The sequence below is a fragment of the Syngnathoides biaculeatus genome, chromosome 18 (genome assembly GCF_019802595.1).
Source record: "Syngnathoides biaculeatus isolate LvHL_M chromosome 18, ASM1980259v1, whole genome shotgun sequence".
Lineage (NCBI taxonomy): Eukaryota > Metazoa > Chordata > Actinopteri > Syngnathiformes > Syngnathidae > Syngnathoides > Syngnathoides biaculeatus.
Genome location: NC_084657.1, coordinates 15,757,340 through 15,775,450, shown reverse-complemented (window position 1 = coordinate 15,775,450; position 18,111 = coordinate 15,757,340). Strand labels below are relative to the sequence as shown.

General features: G+C 42.6%; 2 protein-coding genes across 2 annotated transcripts in view; one reads left to right on the top strand and one right to left on the bottom strand.

The window, feature by feature from the left end:
* The window catches only part of pitpnab (phosphatidylinositol transfer protein, alpha b), a 68,861-nt gene that overhangs the window by 20,702 nt on the left and 30,048 nt on the right, over nucleotides 1-18,111 (bottom strand). The gene's annotated exons all lie outside the window — the stretch shown is intronic.
* pdlim4 (PDZ and LIM domain 4) overlaps nucleotides 7,475-18,111 on the top strand; it is a 35,621-nt gene continuing 24,984 nt past the window's right edge. The window contains exon 1 of the mRNA XM_061804156.1: nucleotides 7,475-7,874. Coding sequence (XP_061660140.1) covers nucleotides 7,782-7,874 — 93 coding nt within the window. The 5' untranslated portion in view covers nucleotides 7,475-7,781. The remainder of the gene's footprint in view (nucleotides 7,875-18,111) is intronic.

The window sequence follows — 18,111 nt, the reverse complement described above, 5'->3', positions numbered from 1 at the left end:
AAATATTTCATCATCTCATCATATATAGATCATCCATTGATGAACTAGTTTTGGAATCAAGTGTTTTTCAACTATTCGTGTTCGGGAACAAAAAAGGCTTGTAATATCTCAACTTTATCATTTGTGATATATAACAATTTGAAATAATTTTGGTACAGATTTTTACAAGAATCATGGAAAATGACACTGTAGATTTGGCTTCACGGGCCACATGACATCATCTGGCGGGCCGGATATGGCCCCCGGCCCTTGAGTTTGAGTTGTATGTTTTTGGGATGTGGGAGGAAACTGGAGAAAACCCAGGCAGAGGGAGAAGATGCAAACTACACACAAGTGGGTCCGGGATTGAACCCGGGACCCCAGAAGTCTGAGGACAACACTTTACCAGCTGATCCACCGTGCCGCCCACATACATACATACTGTACATACATACATATCTTAACGTTATCATTTATGATATAGGGCAATTAGAAACTTGGTACAAATTTTCACAAGAATCATGGAAGCTGACAGATGATTTGCCATCGTGGGCCACATAAAATCATGTGGCGGGCCGGGTTTGAGCCCCCCGGGCCTTGAGTTTAACATCAGTATCTTGGATGAAACGCTCGTTTGAAAGGCGTGAGTCACAAAGAAGGATTTGTCAGAACAAGCCTGTTCGCCGCGAACAGCTCCGTTTAGCCCTCAGCAAAGTCTGTTTATGAGGAAGAATCGGATCAAAACAGCCCATTTGGACCTTTGGGAGTCGGTGGGACGTGGCGAGCTATAGCGGGCATTTTTCTTCACATTTTAAAGCAGTTCCCAGGTGTCCTAACTCATTCTACCGCGGACATTTATATTCATCAAGTGGGATCCGACTTTTTTACCGCAGTGTATTCGTTCGTCATGCTTGATTTTCAACGGCCGGGCACGGAATCGGGTCTTGCCCAGCTCGTTCGTTTCTGTATAACTGTCATGACTACACGCTCGCGTCCTGGGACTGCATCAAAAACATATTTGCTAGTGAAGACATACAGGGGAGGGTGCGGTTTCTAACTTTAGGGCGTACGCTTCGGACCTAAGCTTTCCCCCGAGGCTCCCGAATGCTCAATTTCAGTAACTCTCAACGTACGCCGGGGGCAGCGTAAACATTAACAGCTACCGGTTGGAACACACACGCCGTTTTGGTACAACACCAGGTGAAAGATTGCATATCCGGTTGCCCTTATTTCAGTCCTACGTGCAACCTTTTTTTTTTTTTCTGCAGACCTGCGGTCTACACTTGGAATGTAAAAAAAAAAAAAAATTTACTCAAACAAGTGAGGACTACCAGGAAAATTTCTTGCGTCTGGCTTTTGTTACCATTTTGTTTTGATATCTTGATGGCTTGTTTGCCTATTCATGCTAAAAACTAAACGAAACAGAACCAGCGGCTGTTACCCCTTCTTGTTAATCTCATATGATTGATTATAATTGAGATTGGTTGTTTAATGTGACCACAAATGGGACATTCCACCATTTCCATTCATGCTGGGTTACATTTTCTGCGGTTCATTTTCTCCAGTTCCAAAATGTCAAAACTACGCGTTATTGTGCATGTGCATTCTTTTGTGGAAATTTTCCACAACGGAGTTGAGTCATCTTTGTAGAAGCCCATCGAGCCGGCCCAGCTGGCCACTGCCAAGTCGTACAAATACAGTATGTGCAATACACATATATTATGTTTCACAATAATATTAACAATATTCATAATTGATCATATATCTGTGGATGCCATTGCAAAGCTATTTTGTCACTAACATGTACGTGAGCAAAGTATGTACTGGACAGTACATTCAAGTGAATGGGAGCTGAGCCTTTCGAGATATGATTTACTTCTATTTTCACCCTCTGTAGCAACTCACTTTTCGTCAATGACTGTTACTCTGTCTTTTCAATAAAAAAATGATCAGGTACAATATAGTGTATAGCCAACCTCAAAAGTCTATACAGGATCGGTTTAAGGGAGCTTGGGTGCTCGATGCGTTGATCGCGAGGCAGTTTCGGTCGATCGCGACGGCGTGCCGATAAAAAAAGAAAAGGAAACAGACATCAGCTGTACTTTTTTTTTGCCAGTGTAGTGAAATGTGTCGCGGAATTTTCGAACCGTTTCTGGCAAATACGACACCGACATTCCGCCGAAAAGCAAGCTGGGAAATAGAAAAGTGTACAAACTAAAATCCCAATTGGCCGCCCAGCAGTCACCGAAGAATCGTTTCCGGGTTCGTCACATCGCACGTTAAAGAGGCATAGCTGACTCGTTGTTCCGATCTTTTAAAAAATAATGCGTGAATATTATCTTCAATAAAATCTCTGCAGCTGTAAAGGAGTACAGTAACACTGCGCTGTGAAGCCATGGCTGATGTTTGGAAGGACATTGGCGATTGTCAGAGTTTTTCACCGCAGTTGGACGAATCCAATGATGTGAGTGACACAGCCCAAGTGTGCATTTTCATTCGTGTGGTGTTAAGTGATCATCAACGTGAACTCAGATAGTTACAAAAAATGTTGGAAGTTAATTATGTTGTGTAATATTGGCTCATGCAGTGCACACAAACGTACATTTCCACATAAAGAATCCTCAATATACTTTAAAATAAATATGTTTTGCATTATTGTAGTTGGTCGAGGTTTGTGACTTGGTCGCTATTTCATCACTGGTCATTCTTAAAAAAAAAAAAAAAAAAAAACGCCACACCCCCTGGCAATCACGAGAGGCTGGATGCTTGAGAAGTAGATCTTGGGGTAAAAAAGTCAGGGCACCCCTGGTTTAGGGCGTCCAAGAGCAAATCGCTCAATGTGGGGGTGTGAGTCGCCAACTGTCTTTTATTTTATTTTATTTTTCTTTAGATTGCCTGTTCTCCGTCGGGTGTTGTGGGCGGGTCTTAGAGCCCTTCAGAAATAGCACAAAAAGACATGTAAAGATGTAAAGTGGTGGAAATTGAACTCCAAATATGCAGGCAATTACTGTAGGATTATTGCAGTTTAACAGATGCAAGAAAAAGACAAATTGAATCTGGTAGTAATGCTAATATGATTATATAAGCCTTCATCACGAAACGGTTTCATTTTCGTCCATTTTATTTTGCCAACTCTTGGCCACAGAAACGCAAACAGTGACGATCTTGAAGTCAAACTTTACGAACAAGTGCTTATGTCGCCTTCGTTTGTTTAGCGGAGTGATTCACCTTCAGCTTACGCTCGGTGTGCCAACTTTACACTTGCGAGGCATTCGGAGACGCCGACACTAGAAGGAGCGAGGGACGGAGCGTTCCTTGGCGTAATGACTTCCAGACGATCGTGTCGAGCTCCTTGGGTCGCACGCCTCGGTCGAGTCGTGTCATCGGTCGAATCTCTCGACGAAAGCAAACGTTTACGACTCGGAGGGTTTTGCAGACACTTGAGTTTACATCCCAGACCGAAGTGGTGCCCAACTGCAAAAAAACGCTCAGGATATTAGTGAAAACCCAAAGTGGGGTTTTGTTTTCTTTTGATTGAACGACGATCCGGACTGCTTATCCCCCATCAGCTGCCAAGAGTAACAACATGCCTTCATGACGTCGAGCCCCCGGTGAACGCATTCTCTCTCAGTTCAGGTCGATTTCCATCAAGTCCTAAGGACTTTTTGACTTGGTTGTTTCATCACCAAAAACAATCCCAATGTCAGTAATATAATTCCATAAAAAAAAAAAAAATTGATGCGTGGACTTTAACAATCCAACCATTGTGTAACTTAATTGAATCTCCGCTCCTCCTAAACTAATTTCGCTATTCCAAAAGGGTGACATCACGTCTCGTGTGGAAATGGATTTTAAATATCTTCGAAGGGTTAAAACTGGAGTATTACAAGAAAGTATGTTGAAATTATTGAAGGGGGCTATCTGATTGGCACCGCCGGCTTCCCAGTTGATGTAATCCTCCCGGTTAACTGGAGGTTTTTTTGGACCGAAAAGAAATTCACGAGGGTATTTTCTAAAGACGACCTCGGGGCTTGCAGTCTTTCTGCTTAAGCTCGCCTTCGTAAGACCGCCACGCTCCCTGATTGCTTCAGCACATGTAAGGCGTGCATCGCTGGTCAACCCCACCGACCGCCCCAGCCAGATGCAAACAAAGTGCTGCGGATGTCAGCGGAACTTGACAGAAAGCAGCTAGAAACTCGAGGTGACGCCAAACCAAAAAAAAAAAAGCGTGTTTTTGTGGATTTGGCAGGCTGGTGAACTACACGCTGTCGACGTGGAATTTTAACACTGCCAAGTCCAGTCAGTTGTTGTTGGTGCATCACTGTTAAACGATTTCAAGAATTAGTTCATTTGAACTGATTGAAATAAAACACATTTAAAAACGAGCAGTGGTGGTTTCTGTTTTGCCCGCTTGCCATACTGCAGTACTAAGTACAGTAGGAAGGATGTCGGAGTGATGAGTTGATCATGGGGAAAAAGGTGAAGACAAAAAGCAAGCGTCCATAAAGAGTAAGATATTTATTATAGTTCCACTCTTGGAGCATTTCGCCATTAAAGGAAAATTTCGGTGGTTTGGAGTAACAATGTATCCAATAAGTCATTTCATATGTACTCTATCTTGATCGTGTAAATCCTCTCTAATTAAATAATGTTTTGAGAAGATTTTTAGCGACAATTACCAATTTTCAGGTGCGCCGCCATTTTCGCGAGTCACGTGACCTCCGTGCGCAGATGTGACGTGTTACGTGGGGTTCCAAACGTGCGATTACATGTGACACCATTATGCCCGGCGCTGATTTCTCAGATTTATCCTCATCTGATGACGAAATAGCAATATCGGTTGCTCGGGAAGACCGAGGAATACTTCCGTATAGATTTGAACCTGTGTATGTAGGTCATGTGACTCACGAAAATTTGTAATTATCGATAAAAATCTTCTCAAAACACTATTAAATGAGAGAGGATTTAACTTTACATTATCAAGATAGAGTACATATTACATGACCTATTGGATACATTGTTACTCCAAACCACCGGAATTTTCCTTTAAATTCAGAGTTTGCCCGTATCTGAAACAACAGTATCATATTTTATATCAAATTGTGACTCGCAACACAAAGTAAAAAAAGATATCGACCAGATGGTGGCTCATGACCCCAAAAAATAATAAGTTTGGGCACTCTTAAGTCAAGGCAACCCGTTTTATTTATTTATTTTCAACAAGTCTATAGTTGTCGGTTGGGGTGAAAGTTCAGCGGCGTAACACCGAATGACGTGTCGTACGGTCATGACAACACGACGGAGGCGTGACTTGCGCTTACATTAGCGGCCTCAGGTTGACTCAGACCTCGAGACGGTCCCGCTGTTGTCAGAAACAGACGCCGCGGAATGTCTGAGATCATCCCTCCGCAAAGTAAGAAACTCAGTGACTCACTCATAACCCGACTCGAACGATGAGAGCATCCAAAAGGTGACGAATGTAAAATAATATACACTCACTGGCCACGACATTGGGTACACGGCCTACATCTTCGAATGAGGTCGCCGTACTTCTTAGGGCCTCAACAAAGTGGGAGATTTTTACGATGTGAAGAACACTAGAGCCTTGACATATGAGTGACCCGACTTAATTTGCGCGCAGAAATTTGAGATACGAGTGCTGTATGGTGGCAGTGAACTCTCATCACTTAACAAGCAGTAGTTAAAGGTCAAGTGTCATGAAATGGATGATTTTTAGTATGTTATGAATGAAAAAACGGCAGCTGGTATGGACCCATCTGTTTTTTTTCACCACAAAAATATGATTTTGACGTATAATGATTTTTGTAACTCCCGTCATGAAAATCCTCTCGAGGGATTTGTTTTCGACAAGAAGCAGGAAGTGACATACAGGGCAGTAGCGCGCTCGACCGGACTCGTTTCTTTCTATTAGTTTTACCTGCGGGAACCTAGCTTGTTGTTCCTTCGTGTTAGCCAAAATGTCGGCTCGTTGCATTGCTGGATATTGCTCGAACACACGGGAGGATGGATTCGCTTTTATACTTTTCAAAATGACCCGGTTTGTCATGACAAATAGATTGCACAGGTGCAAAGGACGAGAGCTCCGTGTGTTCCAAATGACAGGTCGTTGTGTATACAGCTACAAAAAAAAAATAATAGTTTGGGCCGGACCATGTAATCGGTCTCTCGTAACGTAACAAAAGATCCACGTACGTATGACAGGCGCGCTAAATGTGTCGATGTGCGCGTCGGCTCGGCTATGAACAACTCTCCCTACAATGGCGCACTCAGCCATGTTCGACAACAACGCCGTAAAGCAGCCCGGCTCGGCGATAAGCCACCTCGGCATCGAAAATGAGCCCCCCTAGCCAAGGCGCCGCGTCCGCCGGTCACGGCTTCGGCGAAGGCTGTCGGGCTCGCGGACGGCGGTGGCTCTGAACAACGCTGGCGACAATGGCGCAGTGTGCAACGACGACGCCGTAAAGCGCCCCGGCTTGGCAGTGTTGTTGTTCATCGCGGACGGCGGCTACGAACAACACCGCAAAAGCTTCGGCTGGCTCGGCCTCCCCGGCCTCGTCGACAACGCCGAGCTGGCTGAGCCGGCCTGCGGCCTTGTCGCCGGGGTGGCTCGTCGCGGCGCCGGGCCGCGATGGCTCATCTCCACCACGGAAGTGGATCGGACGGGTAGGCGGTTTGGCCGTGATTGCATACCATCTAAATATGGCTCGAAACAATGGGGTAATATTGCCCCGGTAACTTCACACAGTGGTGAGATGTTTTCTTCTTCGAAAAGAGCTTCCGTGTCAGAAGGGGCGTGTTCGACTCCCACAGTAGGGACCAGAGCGTGTTTTCAATGGCGAATGTCCGGGGTGACGTCACGGACAGGAGATGCAGCCAATATTGCGACCACTTGGATGTGGAATGACACTTCGGCAACCTTGCGCATGGATGACGCGCTCACCGCTCATATTTATTTTTTTGTATACACATTGAAGTGAATAATGAGATATGTATTTATCATTACAATATCTATTTTAGAATGTTTATAGGCATGACACTTGACCTTTAAGCATATAGAGAGGAACTGTTAATTTGAAAAAAAGGAGCCATCAAATTGTCAAATGACAATCCCAGTTGAACATAAATGAACTGGTATAGTGTGTAGTCCGATTAGCTGGGATAGGCTTCAGCATTCCCACGACCCTTATGAGGATAAGCAGCTTGGAAAAATGGATGGATGGTTATAACAAAATGTCTATTGTTATATGTGACATTACATTTTTGGAAAGGAGGGGAGCGGCTTGTAGTCATGCAAATTCCATTAATTTGAATGGAGAAAGATGATTTGCAATAGGCGCCAATTTATTTGCTCAATAAATATTGTGGAAGACTTAATAAAAGCAACAATGATAATAATTGTTTGTGAATGATTCTTCTTCTTCTACATGTTAGAAGCAAGGAAACAATAACATCGGAGCCCACGATAATAGAGAATGGACTTGTTGCATGACGCGGACGCGGGCACGGGCAGTGCCGGAGCTTCCCTCCCCCGAGTGGGAGCCTCCCTTCGCGGTCCGAGGGCGGGCTGCTCGGCCCCCGTCAAAAGGCGTCACGGGCGGCTCTTGTTATTTAAACTTGATTCAAGACCTCGGGAGAGTTTTTGTCAGGCGGGAGCGCGTCGCCTAGCAGCAGAGCAGAGCAGAGCAGAGCAGAGCAGAGCGGGACTTTCTCCCTTCCTCCCTGCGCGGATACTTTGCGTCGTCTCGGTCTCCAGGCCCACCGGCACCGGCACCGGCACCGGCATGCCATACAGCGTGACTCTCAAGGGACCCTCCCCGTGGGGCTTTCGCCTGGTCGGGGGACGGGACTTCAGCACACCGCTGACGATCTCCAGGGTACGTTCCACCCCTCGAAGTCGCTCTAAAGTTTTAAACGAAATACAAGGCCGGCATTTCACCCTAATTATTCCTTAATTAATCGTATTTAAAGTACTGAAAGGGGAGCGTGACAGTTGCCAGTTGGCGTGCAAGTTATTTTCCCAGCAGCTAAACGTGACGCGATTCATTATCCATCATGTTAACGTTTATTTGCAATTATTTAATATTGAAAAATATACTGTAAAGGGATGATTATCGGGATGCAAATCGTGTTTTTGTGTGTGCGTCTGTGTTCAATGACGTTTTTAATTAGTAATTGATTTATGTTATTAGTAGCTTTGATTTATTTTATTTTTTTTATTTTACTTTTGTATAATATTACCTCACAAAGACAAACACCTCTTGGCATTTCATTAAACATTAGGGCTATTAAAAAAATCTCAGGGGATGATTAGCCAAATGATGATTTTTTTTTTTTGCAGTTACATTTTAAAGTAATCATTGTTTTATGTATTTATTTTATTCTTTTCTATATTTTATTTTTGATTGGATTAAAATTTTCCAAAGTTAATATTTCATGCATTTTATTTTTTGGGTTAATCAAAGTTTTAACAAGTTGTAATGGTAAATACTGTTTTTTTATTTTTTTTTAATTTTATAGTTTATAATAATTATTTTATGCATTTTATTTCATAGTTGAATTTTTCCATCACCATAAATCGTATAGATTTCATTTGTTATTTGATGTCATTTTCAATGATACACTTTATTTTTATTTAAAATTTTAATGAGTATGTTTTGTAGTTTAAATGTGGTAGTATTATTATAATTCATTAGGGTTAGTGTTATTTTTTATTTTTATTTTTTTAGTTAGTGTTATTTACTATATGTTTACTATTTTACCTTCGTCTAATTTATTTTAGACTTATTCTAATTTTAGTTTTACTTCATTTGTAATGAATATTTATTTTTAATATCTTTTTTAGTTTAAATTTGCATTCATTTTACACATTTTTTCATATTTCTGAAAAGTAATTATTTCATATTTATTTTTGTTTTTTCAACAATTTATTTTTTGCAATCAATTAACTTTTTTAATCATATGAAATGTTTATTTTATTTTCAAGAATTTCAGAGTGACTAGTAATTACTTTATCCATACACTTGGAAAATGGAACGATAACTTAATTTTTGGTTTGGATTTAAACATTTAATTCATCATAATTTATTATTATTATAAATATTTTATTTATTTATTTTAATGGTTGTGGAAAAAAAATGTTGTGCCCGTCCATACAAAGACCAAAGACAAAGTAACGATACCGCAGCATTGCCATAAGTTCTGAACGCCTTTAATCGCGCTCATTTGGAAATGGGTTTGATAGCTTATGATTGATGCGATAATATTTTTTTGCTTTCCTCCATTCTAGAGCATCAAAAGATCAGAGACAAAATATCAATAGTGTCCAAATAATAATCCAATTAGATGGCTCTCATCTCAAAACTACTTGGGGATTTTCTCGGAATTGTTATGACGTGCTGTCACGCGTTGTCCTTGACCCATTTCTGCTTTTCACAATTCGATAGCATCTTTTCTTTCTTTGGTATTATTATCTTTAACTGCCATCTACGCAGTTATGTGAACTAATATAATCCATTCATTGCGGTGCGGAACCTGCACGAACTCTCCGGAACCCCCCCCCCCCCCCCGGAATATGGGTCAGGCGTCAGCGTGCTTGGCAACGGCTCCGCCAGTAGCCACTCGCTTCATCCCGGCCAGGGTAAACACATGGCTCTGCCGCTGCAGGGCTTGTCGAAAAGGCAAAAAAAAAAAAAATGGAGTTAAGGGGAAGGGGAGCGTGGAGGGAGTGCTGACATTTGTTTTTCATCAGTGCTTATTTGTGCCGCTGAAGGATTCCAGGTGTTCCACTCCAGTCCCCTTCCCCTGAAGACCAAATCCTGTAACTACAGGGCCCTGACATTTTGAAGATTTATAGTAACCCCCCTCCCCCCGCCCCTACCCCACCCTACCCCACGCCTGAAGGGAGTGGAATCAGTCCAAAACACTAGATGTGTAATTGGAGCCAAACCTGTTCTCTACACTCCTCACAAAGGGTTTGCAATTTTGGGCTTTACAGTATAGGTGAACCGAAACTTTTAGTTCAGTCCATGAATCAACCAATAAATGCATTTTGCAGATTTTCACAAGACTCATGAAAGTTGACATGTGATTTGCCTCCGCGGACCACATAAAATAATGTGGTGGGCCGGATCTGGCCCCCGGGCTTTGAGTTTGACACCGGTGATGTATAGTATCACTCACTAAATTGTATTATTTGTTTATGAATACTCCTGTCGTGTGAATCAGAAAATTGAAAAGAAGATCAAGCAAAAGTAGGCAGACTTTGGAAATGAGTTAATAAAACTGCTGGAATGGTGAGTGTGGGTGGTGGTATGCATGGTGAGCAGAGAGCAAAGATAGGGTGGGGGCTTGATGAACTGTGAATTTAACCTGTACAGCAGGGGTGTCAAACTCATTTTTTGTCGCGAACCACGTTGTAGTTACGGTTTCCTTCAGAGGTTCCCATTATGACTGTGAAACCATGAAACTCTTTCACCTGATCATATTTACATGCAAAATTTATGAGCTACTTTTGGAATTAGAAATCATGATTAATGTGTTTTTAAAGTATTGCTGATGCTGGGGTACACAATAATGCTTGCAATATCCCAACATTATCATTTATGATGTGACAATTTGAAATCTTGGTACAGATTTGAACAAAAATCATGGAAGTTCATACTCGTGATTTGCCTTCGCGGGCCACATAAAATCATGCGGCGGGCCGGATCTGGCCCCCGGGCCTTGAGTTTGACACCTGTGCTGTACAGGGAAACCCTGATGGCTTTCCAATCTACAGAATATTCCATTATCCATTATTAATAATCACATCCATAATCCATTGAATAGAAATGATATCATCATGTTGTTTAAATTGGGAACTTGTGACACCAAAAACAACACCAAACAACCCTTCGACAATGCTATGCTTCAAACAGGAAGTGGGTACTGAGCTAAAGAGTGCTGCAGAAGGACTGGAAGAGTAACAGAAAGGCATTAAATGGAGGATTCTTGGAAATTAGAAGAAAAAAGAAAACTGCACTTTAGGTCCTTGTGGGAAAGTTGTGCAAAAAGTACGGGAGGACATTCAAACGTTTAGGGAAAGCCAAGTTAAGATCGAGGACCAGGACACGCTGGCCTGGGAACGCCTTAATCAATGAATTATGGATGGATCGGTACATGGATGCAAACTATGTGTTGGGAATACGTCAGAACAGCTAGCACAAGTACAGATACTACGTGCAAAAATATGCGTGACTGAGCAAGACTCTATCAATTGACTTTCAGTCTAATTTGCTTAAGTAATAACTTGACTCGATTTTCTTGAATTTTTAATGGGGAAATCGCCCAATTTGCTTTATTTTTTACCACAGAAACTTCAAACATGCTCGAAACTTGTGACTTACTTCCACCTCTGGTACTTTGTTAGCAAACGTCAACGCATCAGAGCTCCCATTATCGTGGCATGGCTGGAATTTATGAGGCACCAATAAAAAAAAAAAATGCATTTCCAAGACTAATTTGGAACAGCGTGATGTTGTCCTGTAAAATGAGACAAGAGAGCAGCTGGTGCATGTGTGCAGATTTTGCGTTAAAGATCTTTTTGGCAGTGTCCATTTCGCCACATTTGTTTGCGCATTAGCAGCTGCAGACGTCAAAAATGTCTGACAAAGAACGCTTGAGACAGATATTATTCATCTCTGGAAGTGGCAATCCATCAAATTGTGTTGACATACACAACAGAGAGGATGACTTGCTTCAAGGATCATTTACGCTCTTAGTATGAGGTCCAAACAAAAATAAACACGCGCGTCCTGAACTTTCATTGTCCCTTTATTTCCATACGTCTGTATCAAGATTGATATTACAACATGTCATAGAGTTTTTTTCTGCCAAAATATAGATTATCGCATCATCGTTACATTCTGATGGGAATATTTCTAGAAATGATTCAAATCTCTCAACACTGCCCCGCCGTTGGTTGGCACTTATCCGTAAACTTGACGTGCCTTCGACGAGGTAGCGTCTTTAAGACTTTTAAGATGGTTTACCAGGGAGCTCGTCAAGATGGGGGCATCTGGTTCGTAGCAGGAGGTGCTAATACGCCGGGATTAGCTTGTTAGCTTGTGTGTGAGATTCCAAAGCGAGACAGCTGCAGACGAGAGGCGTCCGACAAACATCGTTTTTTGTCACTGATGTGAGAGCCGAGGCGTTTTGAGAAGACGCGTTAAATACGACAGCAGTCTGCCACTCGCACTAACACACCAGCCACAAATAATGATGTCACAAAGTTTCATCATTGGGATTGGGTGACCCTGTTTAGCCTTGTCGGACGTATCGAAAATCAAATCACAACTGAGCATTATTACTGCTATCCAGAACTGAAGGTGAGAAAAGAACTTACACTTCAGACTGTTTTAGTTTAGCTAGCAACACTAACACTGCATTCAAAGTACACTAAATTCCAAATTCCACAAAATGTGTGCGTTATGCACATTGATAATTTTGCATTTAACATCGAGGGTAGTCTTATTTTCAACGAGTGAATCTTTTAGAAGATTTATGATAGTCTTCTTAAATTAGCATGGGGCAAAGTGTCATGGGGTGTGAATTGCCACCCTCCCTTTACATTATTCACTGGCGGCATTCAATTTCTGATGCTACCTTGGAAGCTGGCAAATTCACGGGACGACTATGGAATTTATGTGGGATTTACGGTCGATATTAACCTATGCAACTTTTTGGGGATTTACAGCTGTCATATCTTAACCGATGCGACTATTGGGGGGAGCCAGGAGGCGGGCAGCGGTGGGCACAGCCATTATAGACTTAAGGTCGGGCACCCAGCTAGCCAGCCACCCGCCTCATTCGTGGACAGTTGTCAGCGGAAAAAAATAATGCTAATCAAATTTTGATCAGCAAACACCCACCAACCCTAACAAATCTTTTTACTGAATCCAAGGTGAACATGAGTTTTTTTTAGTCGTGCAGTGTTTTAGTTTTTAGTGTAGAGAGCCACGACATTCACCAAGATTTTATATTTGCAGAAGTTAGCATGGTCACTAGCATCTTGCAGCACTGGAGTGGAACAGCATCTCTTAAAGCATCACGATTTTTTTTTTTAACGGCCCATATTTTTGGCTTTTTACACCTCCACAGAGTAACTCTCTACCATGGACTTAGTACAAAAGTGTCAATTTCACCCGTTTCGCCACTTGAGACTAAATTGGATGGACGTGTCTTAAATACACAGCAGGACATTCCAAAAGTTTCCCAAGAATTCATCCTCGAAATTGAACTGGAAGTCATGCTAGAGACTTTGCCCAAATGAGCCCCAATCTGAAGGATGTGTCCTCAACCAAAATGATATGCAATTATTATTATTATTATTATTTTAACGTACAACGACTCCCGTAGGTGTGTTTCTTTGGCCATCCTTTTCGAGGATTCACCGTGGAAAAAAAATACAGTTCTTCTAGTGTTCCTTTGCTTAAGGTATTGTGATGATTTCGCCAAAAGATAATACAAGTAACTACAACAACATCTCGTGAAGTCCATGTCCTTCTGCCTTTGAACTTTTGTGAACCACATTCCAGAGAAAAGGACATACAGTATGAGCCAAAGCTGCTCTGGTCATTTCGCTGACACGGCCGCTTAATCCTCAGCTTTTGGGCGCTTGGCATTTTCTTATTTTTCAGGGTTACAATCATAAACTGTCGTGACCCGCACGTCTCCTCTACGAGCTAAAAAAAAGAATTTCCTGGAGAACAATGTCAGGATGTCGGTGGTTTAATAAATCAATGATTGAATTGCCGATGTAATAGTTTTATTTCACCCTGCGGAAGTACTAGTCTCATTTTAACTTGCGCAACTAGGGGATTTCTTTATTTAGCATGCAAAACATTTGGAAGTTTAAATTTAGTCTTAATTAAACCTGTGGAGCTTGTTAGAGATTTATTTTAATCTATCTATTGATTGATGAATCTTGTTTAGGGTCTTATTTTACATTGGGCAACTTTTGGGTGATTTATGGTGCTTTTACAGCCTCCTATAGTTTTAAACATACATCCTTCCATTCTCTGAGTCGCTCATCCTCACAAGGGTCGCGGGGACTGCTGGAGCCTATCCCAGCTGTCAACGGGCAAGAGGCGGGGTACACCCTGAACGGGTTTCCAGCCAATCGCAGGGCACATCGAGAAAAAACAGCCGGACCCACAATCACACCTAGGGGCAATTTAGAGCGTCCAATTAATGTAGTAGGTTTTTTGGGATGTGGGAGGAAACCAGAGTACCCGGAGAAAACCCACACAGACACAGGAAGAACATGCAAACTCCACACAGGCAAGGCTGGGATTGAACCCGGAACCTCAGAACTGTGAGGCCAACGCTTTCCAGCTGCTGGATTGTGGCGCCCTAGTTTTAAACACTACTCTCAAAAGTTGTCGGTAACAAAAAGGGGACCATCATAAACATCACATAATACACAATTGCATACTCGAGTTCTCGGGTTATTAACAATCCTCGTGGATTTTGGTTAGCTTTGCGTTTTCCCATCACGTTTATGCTCAGGGAAGATTATCTCTTTGATCGGTGAACCCTAGGGCAGCCTTTTAGTGCAATATTTTCATGCATCATAACTATATACTGTACTATGTCATATAAGGCCCAAGCAGGAGGTTGAGGGGAAGAAATTCACAAAACAAGATAAAGGGAGAACAGATGTGGGTCTCAACATTAAGAGAAGATTTAATAAGGAAGTCGTAAAGCATCATTTTAGAGACAGTCGGGTGCCTCAAATTATGATTGGAGACACATAATCACGCAAAGCTTGTTTGTAGTAACGTGATGTCAACAAACACGAGCTTCAGATCGGACCTCGCCCCCCACCATAATCTGTCATTTTACTGCTCAGATGAGACCCACAAGATACCTTGCCCTGTGAATGATGTCATGGTAGTGATGTAGCATTTCTAGCCCATACTGCTAATTAGAGATGTATGAATGGTGAGGATAAGTGGCTCAGAAAATTGATGGATGAATAGATATTCATCACTTTCCATCCCTGTTAGCAATTAGTGGCCAACGCCGCTCCCTGTGGCTGCTTGTAAAACAGCATTCTTGCAATTTCTGTTGAATGAATTGCCTTTTTTGGGGGGGAGTGGAGGGGGGGGGGGATTCTTCAATATGCCTAAAAACTCAAATTCTTTCAAGCCGTGTATCCTAATGAAAATATCAAAATTTTAAGGGTCCCGAACATGACCCCAGAAAACCAGTGAAGTTCTACCCTGTGGAAAGTTTGCGTAAAGTAGCCCACAACACCGGTTTCACCGTCCATCTATCCATTTTCTGAGCCACTTATCCTCACAAGGGTCACGGTAGGGTTAACCCTAACCCTAACCATATCTATGGGCAGGAGGTGGGGTGCACCCTGAACTGGTTGCCATCCAATCGCAGGGTACATGGAGACAGACGACAATTCCGTTCGCAATCACATGCTAATGCTAAATTTAGAGGCTTTTTGCCTGCGTCATAAAATCTTGGCAGACCTTCACGTCAAACTTTGACCACCCTGTCAAAGATTCTTGATTGAAATCATGTAAGAAATAACCAAATTGTAATCTAAGCCATGATAATGGCAATAGCAGGAGCAGAAATTTCAATACGATAAACATCTTGCCGTTACTGTATACGGTAATCAATATATTGAGAAATACAACAAATTCTATGCAGCTTGGTGTTAGTACTAACAATGAATATTGCTGATACTATAGTTAATCACTGGTGATTTGATCCAAACCATGAGGTACACCTACACAATCTAATGTCTACGTAACAAAATGTCTGCCTGCTACACGACGACGTTACGCTCACGTACACACAATGACTGGAGGTGGTGGTGGTGGTGGTGGTTAAAAGGCGTGGGTAAACGTTGACCTCCTGTCGGGCGATTGTCCACTCATGCAAGAATGAGCTGGTTCTACTTCCATTTGGACAAAAAAGCACACAGTGTTGCAGTGTCGAGGTTTCGTGTTTGTTTTTACACATGCTTACTTCCCACAATGACCTCTCAGTTTACTGGAACTGAGGCACGGGTGAAAGGGGAAGGGGGTTAGTGGGGGGGTCTAAAGGGTGGGACCAGTGAGACGTGTGGTGCAGTCAGAGGCCGTAAATTAGGAATTCCACACGTGAACCACACGACTCAGCTATTAGCACTTCATGGAGCATGAAGTGCAGCTCTTTCGCTCTTAAAACACTTAACGGCTCTCTGCGTAAGGGGGTCGCAGCAGGGACCAAATTCTAACTCATCATGTTGGTTTTCGGGACCAATCTACACAAATTTACACATGGTTTACTCAAACTGAGACGGAGATGTTAAATCTGACTACATGCGTTATCTTGGTATAAAAATTATGAGGTGTGTGAACGGTACTGATATGGACTTGGGGGCTGGAGTCAACCCGCAAAGGTTCTTGTTTTGGAGTTAGTACCAGAGGTTCAACTGAGGCTGAGTGGAAGGTACGGTTGTGGAATGGAAGGTTGAAGTCAGGCCACAAAAATCAAGGAAGTTACTAAGATGGAATGGTGGGGGAGATAGTATCAGAAATGTACAGTAACTAAGGCAGACTGAAAGGGAGCGACACAGAATGGGGGGGGTCGAGCTCAAATCGATTTCAACCCCGGTGTCGGTACCCGTAGACATGCATCATGGGATGTTAATCTTCACTCTCCCTTTACATCGTATTTTGGCGGCATCCCAATTGTGCTACATCGGAAACTGGCAAATTCATGGGATGACTTCAAACCCCCGTCCCCCGGCGGTGTCTTAAACATAAACCAGCAACCCAGGAATAAGTTGTCTTACATGTCTACAGTCGCCCAATAATTTGCTAACCTATGTTTTACTGGTTTTCCTTCGGATTAAATTTCTAAGATTACTTAATTTCGCAATTTCATGCCTAGGCGACAATGCACAGATGACAGGAAGAAGGATTGTCAGTACTTGACAAACAGGGTGCTTGTTAACTGCAACATCACACCAACTCCTCAACTCTGGGCACAATTTGTGGATGTGGGTAGCAATTTTGTCTTGGAAATTGGTGGAATCGGCTGCTTCTCAACAGCGTTTAATTTTCGAACAGAGATGGCTCAGTCCTTGGGCTGAATCTCTCTAAAAATGCTCACATACCTGCTAAGGTTCTCTTGTTTCGGGAATCTGCCGCCATGTCCAAAGTGTAATTAAACAATCGATGGACGTTTGATCGTTCTGGTGCGGGAGTTGATCCAACATAAGTGTCGAGGTTGGATTGTGCCATTGCTCAACCTTGACACGAAGGGAAGCATAATGAATTCCACAACTTGGCAGCAGCCATCAAAGGCAGTGGAATTAGCTCGCTGCCTAAAAACGGGCTGCTGTAGAAAGGGAAACCAGGGATACGATAAACACTGGTTAACCGCTTTGACTTTATTGTGACCGCATCACAGGCTGGTGGAAAGGGAATGGTGAGCTTTGCCCAAGCTGGTACGGTTAATCACTTTCATATGCTCTTCTTCAATTCCACAAGGCATTCCTTAAAAACGCTCATCCCGGGACTTCCCCGAGGGTACACCCACTCCCTCAAAGTTGAGAATATTTACATCACCTATGGTTCAGCGTGTCCCATCTGACCCCTATGTTCAATCTATGTTCACACTCACCATCGCAAGGGCGCGATGGATCACGGGGAGGTGAAACTTGAAGGAAACTAGCCCAGATTGATACATGCATACTACCCAGGAAGAACTTTTGACGCTTACTATTCATTCCCAAAAGCGGGGTCTAGAATGCATGTACTTCCATTAGCCAAAAGCCGTAGCCTTCTCTGATAGCTGATAATTTTGACCATCAGAGCTATGCAGATGATACACAGTTATATTTAGCAGTGTCTCCAGATGACTCCAGTTCAATTGAGGTATTTTGCCACTGTCTAAATCAGATCAATAACTGGATGAGCCAAAATTTTCTTCAACTAAATCACAACAGAACTGAGACAATTGTTTTTGGCAATAAAAAAAGAGAATTGCTGTGAGTAAACACCTGGACTCTCTCATCTTCAAAAACAAAAGACCAAGTCCGAGACCTCGGTGTTCTGATTG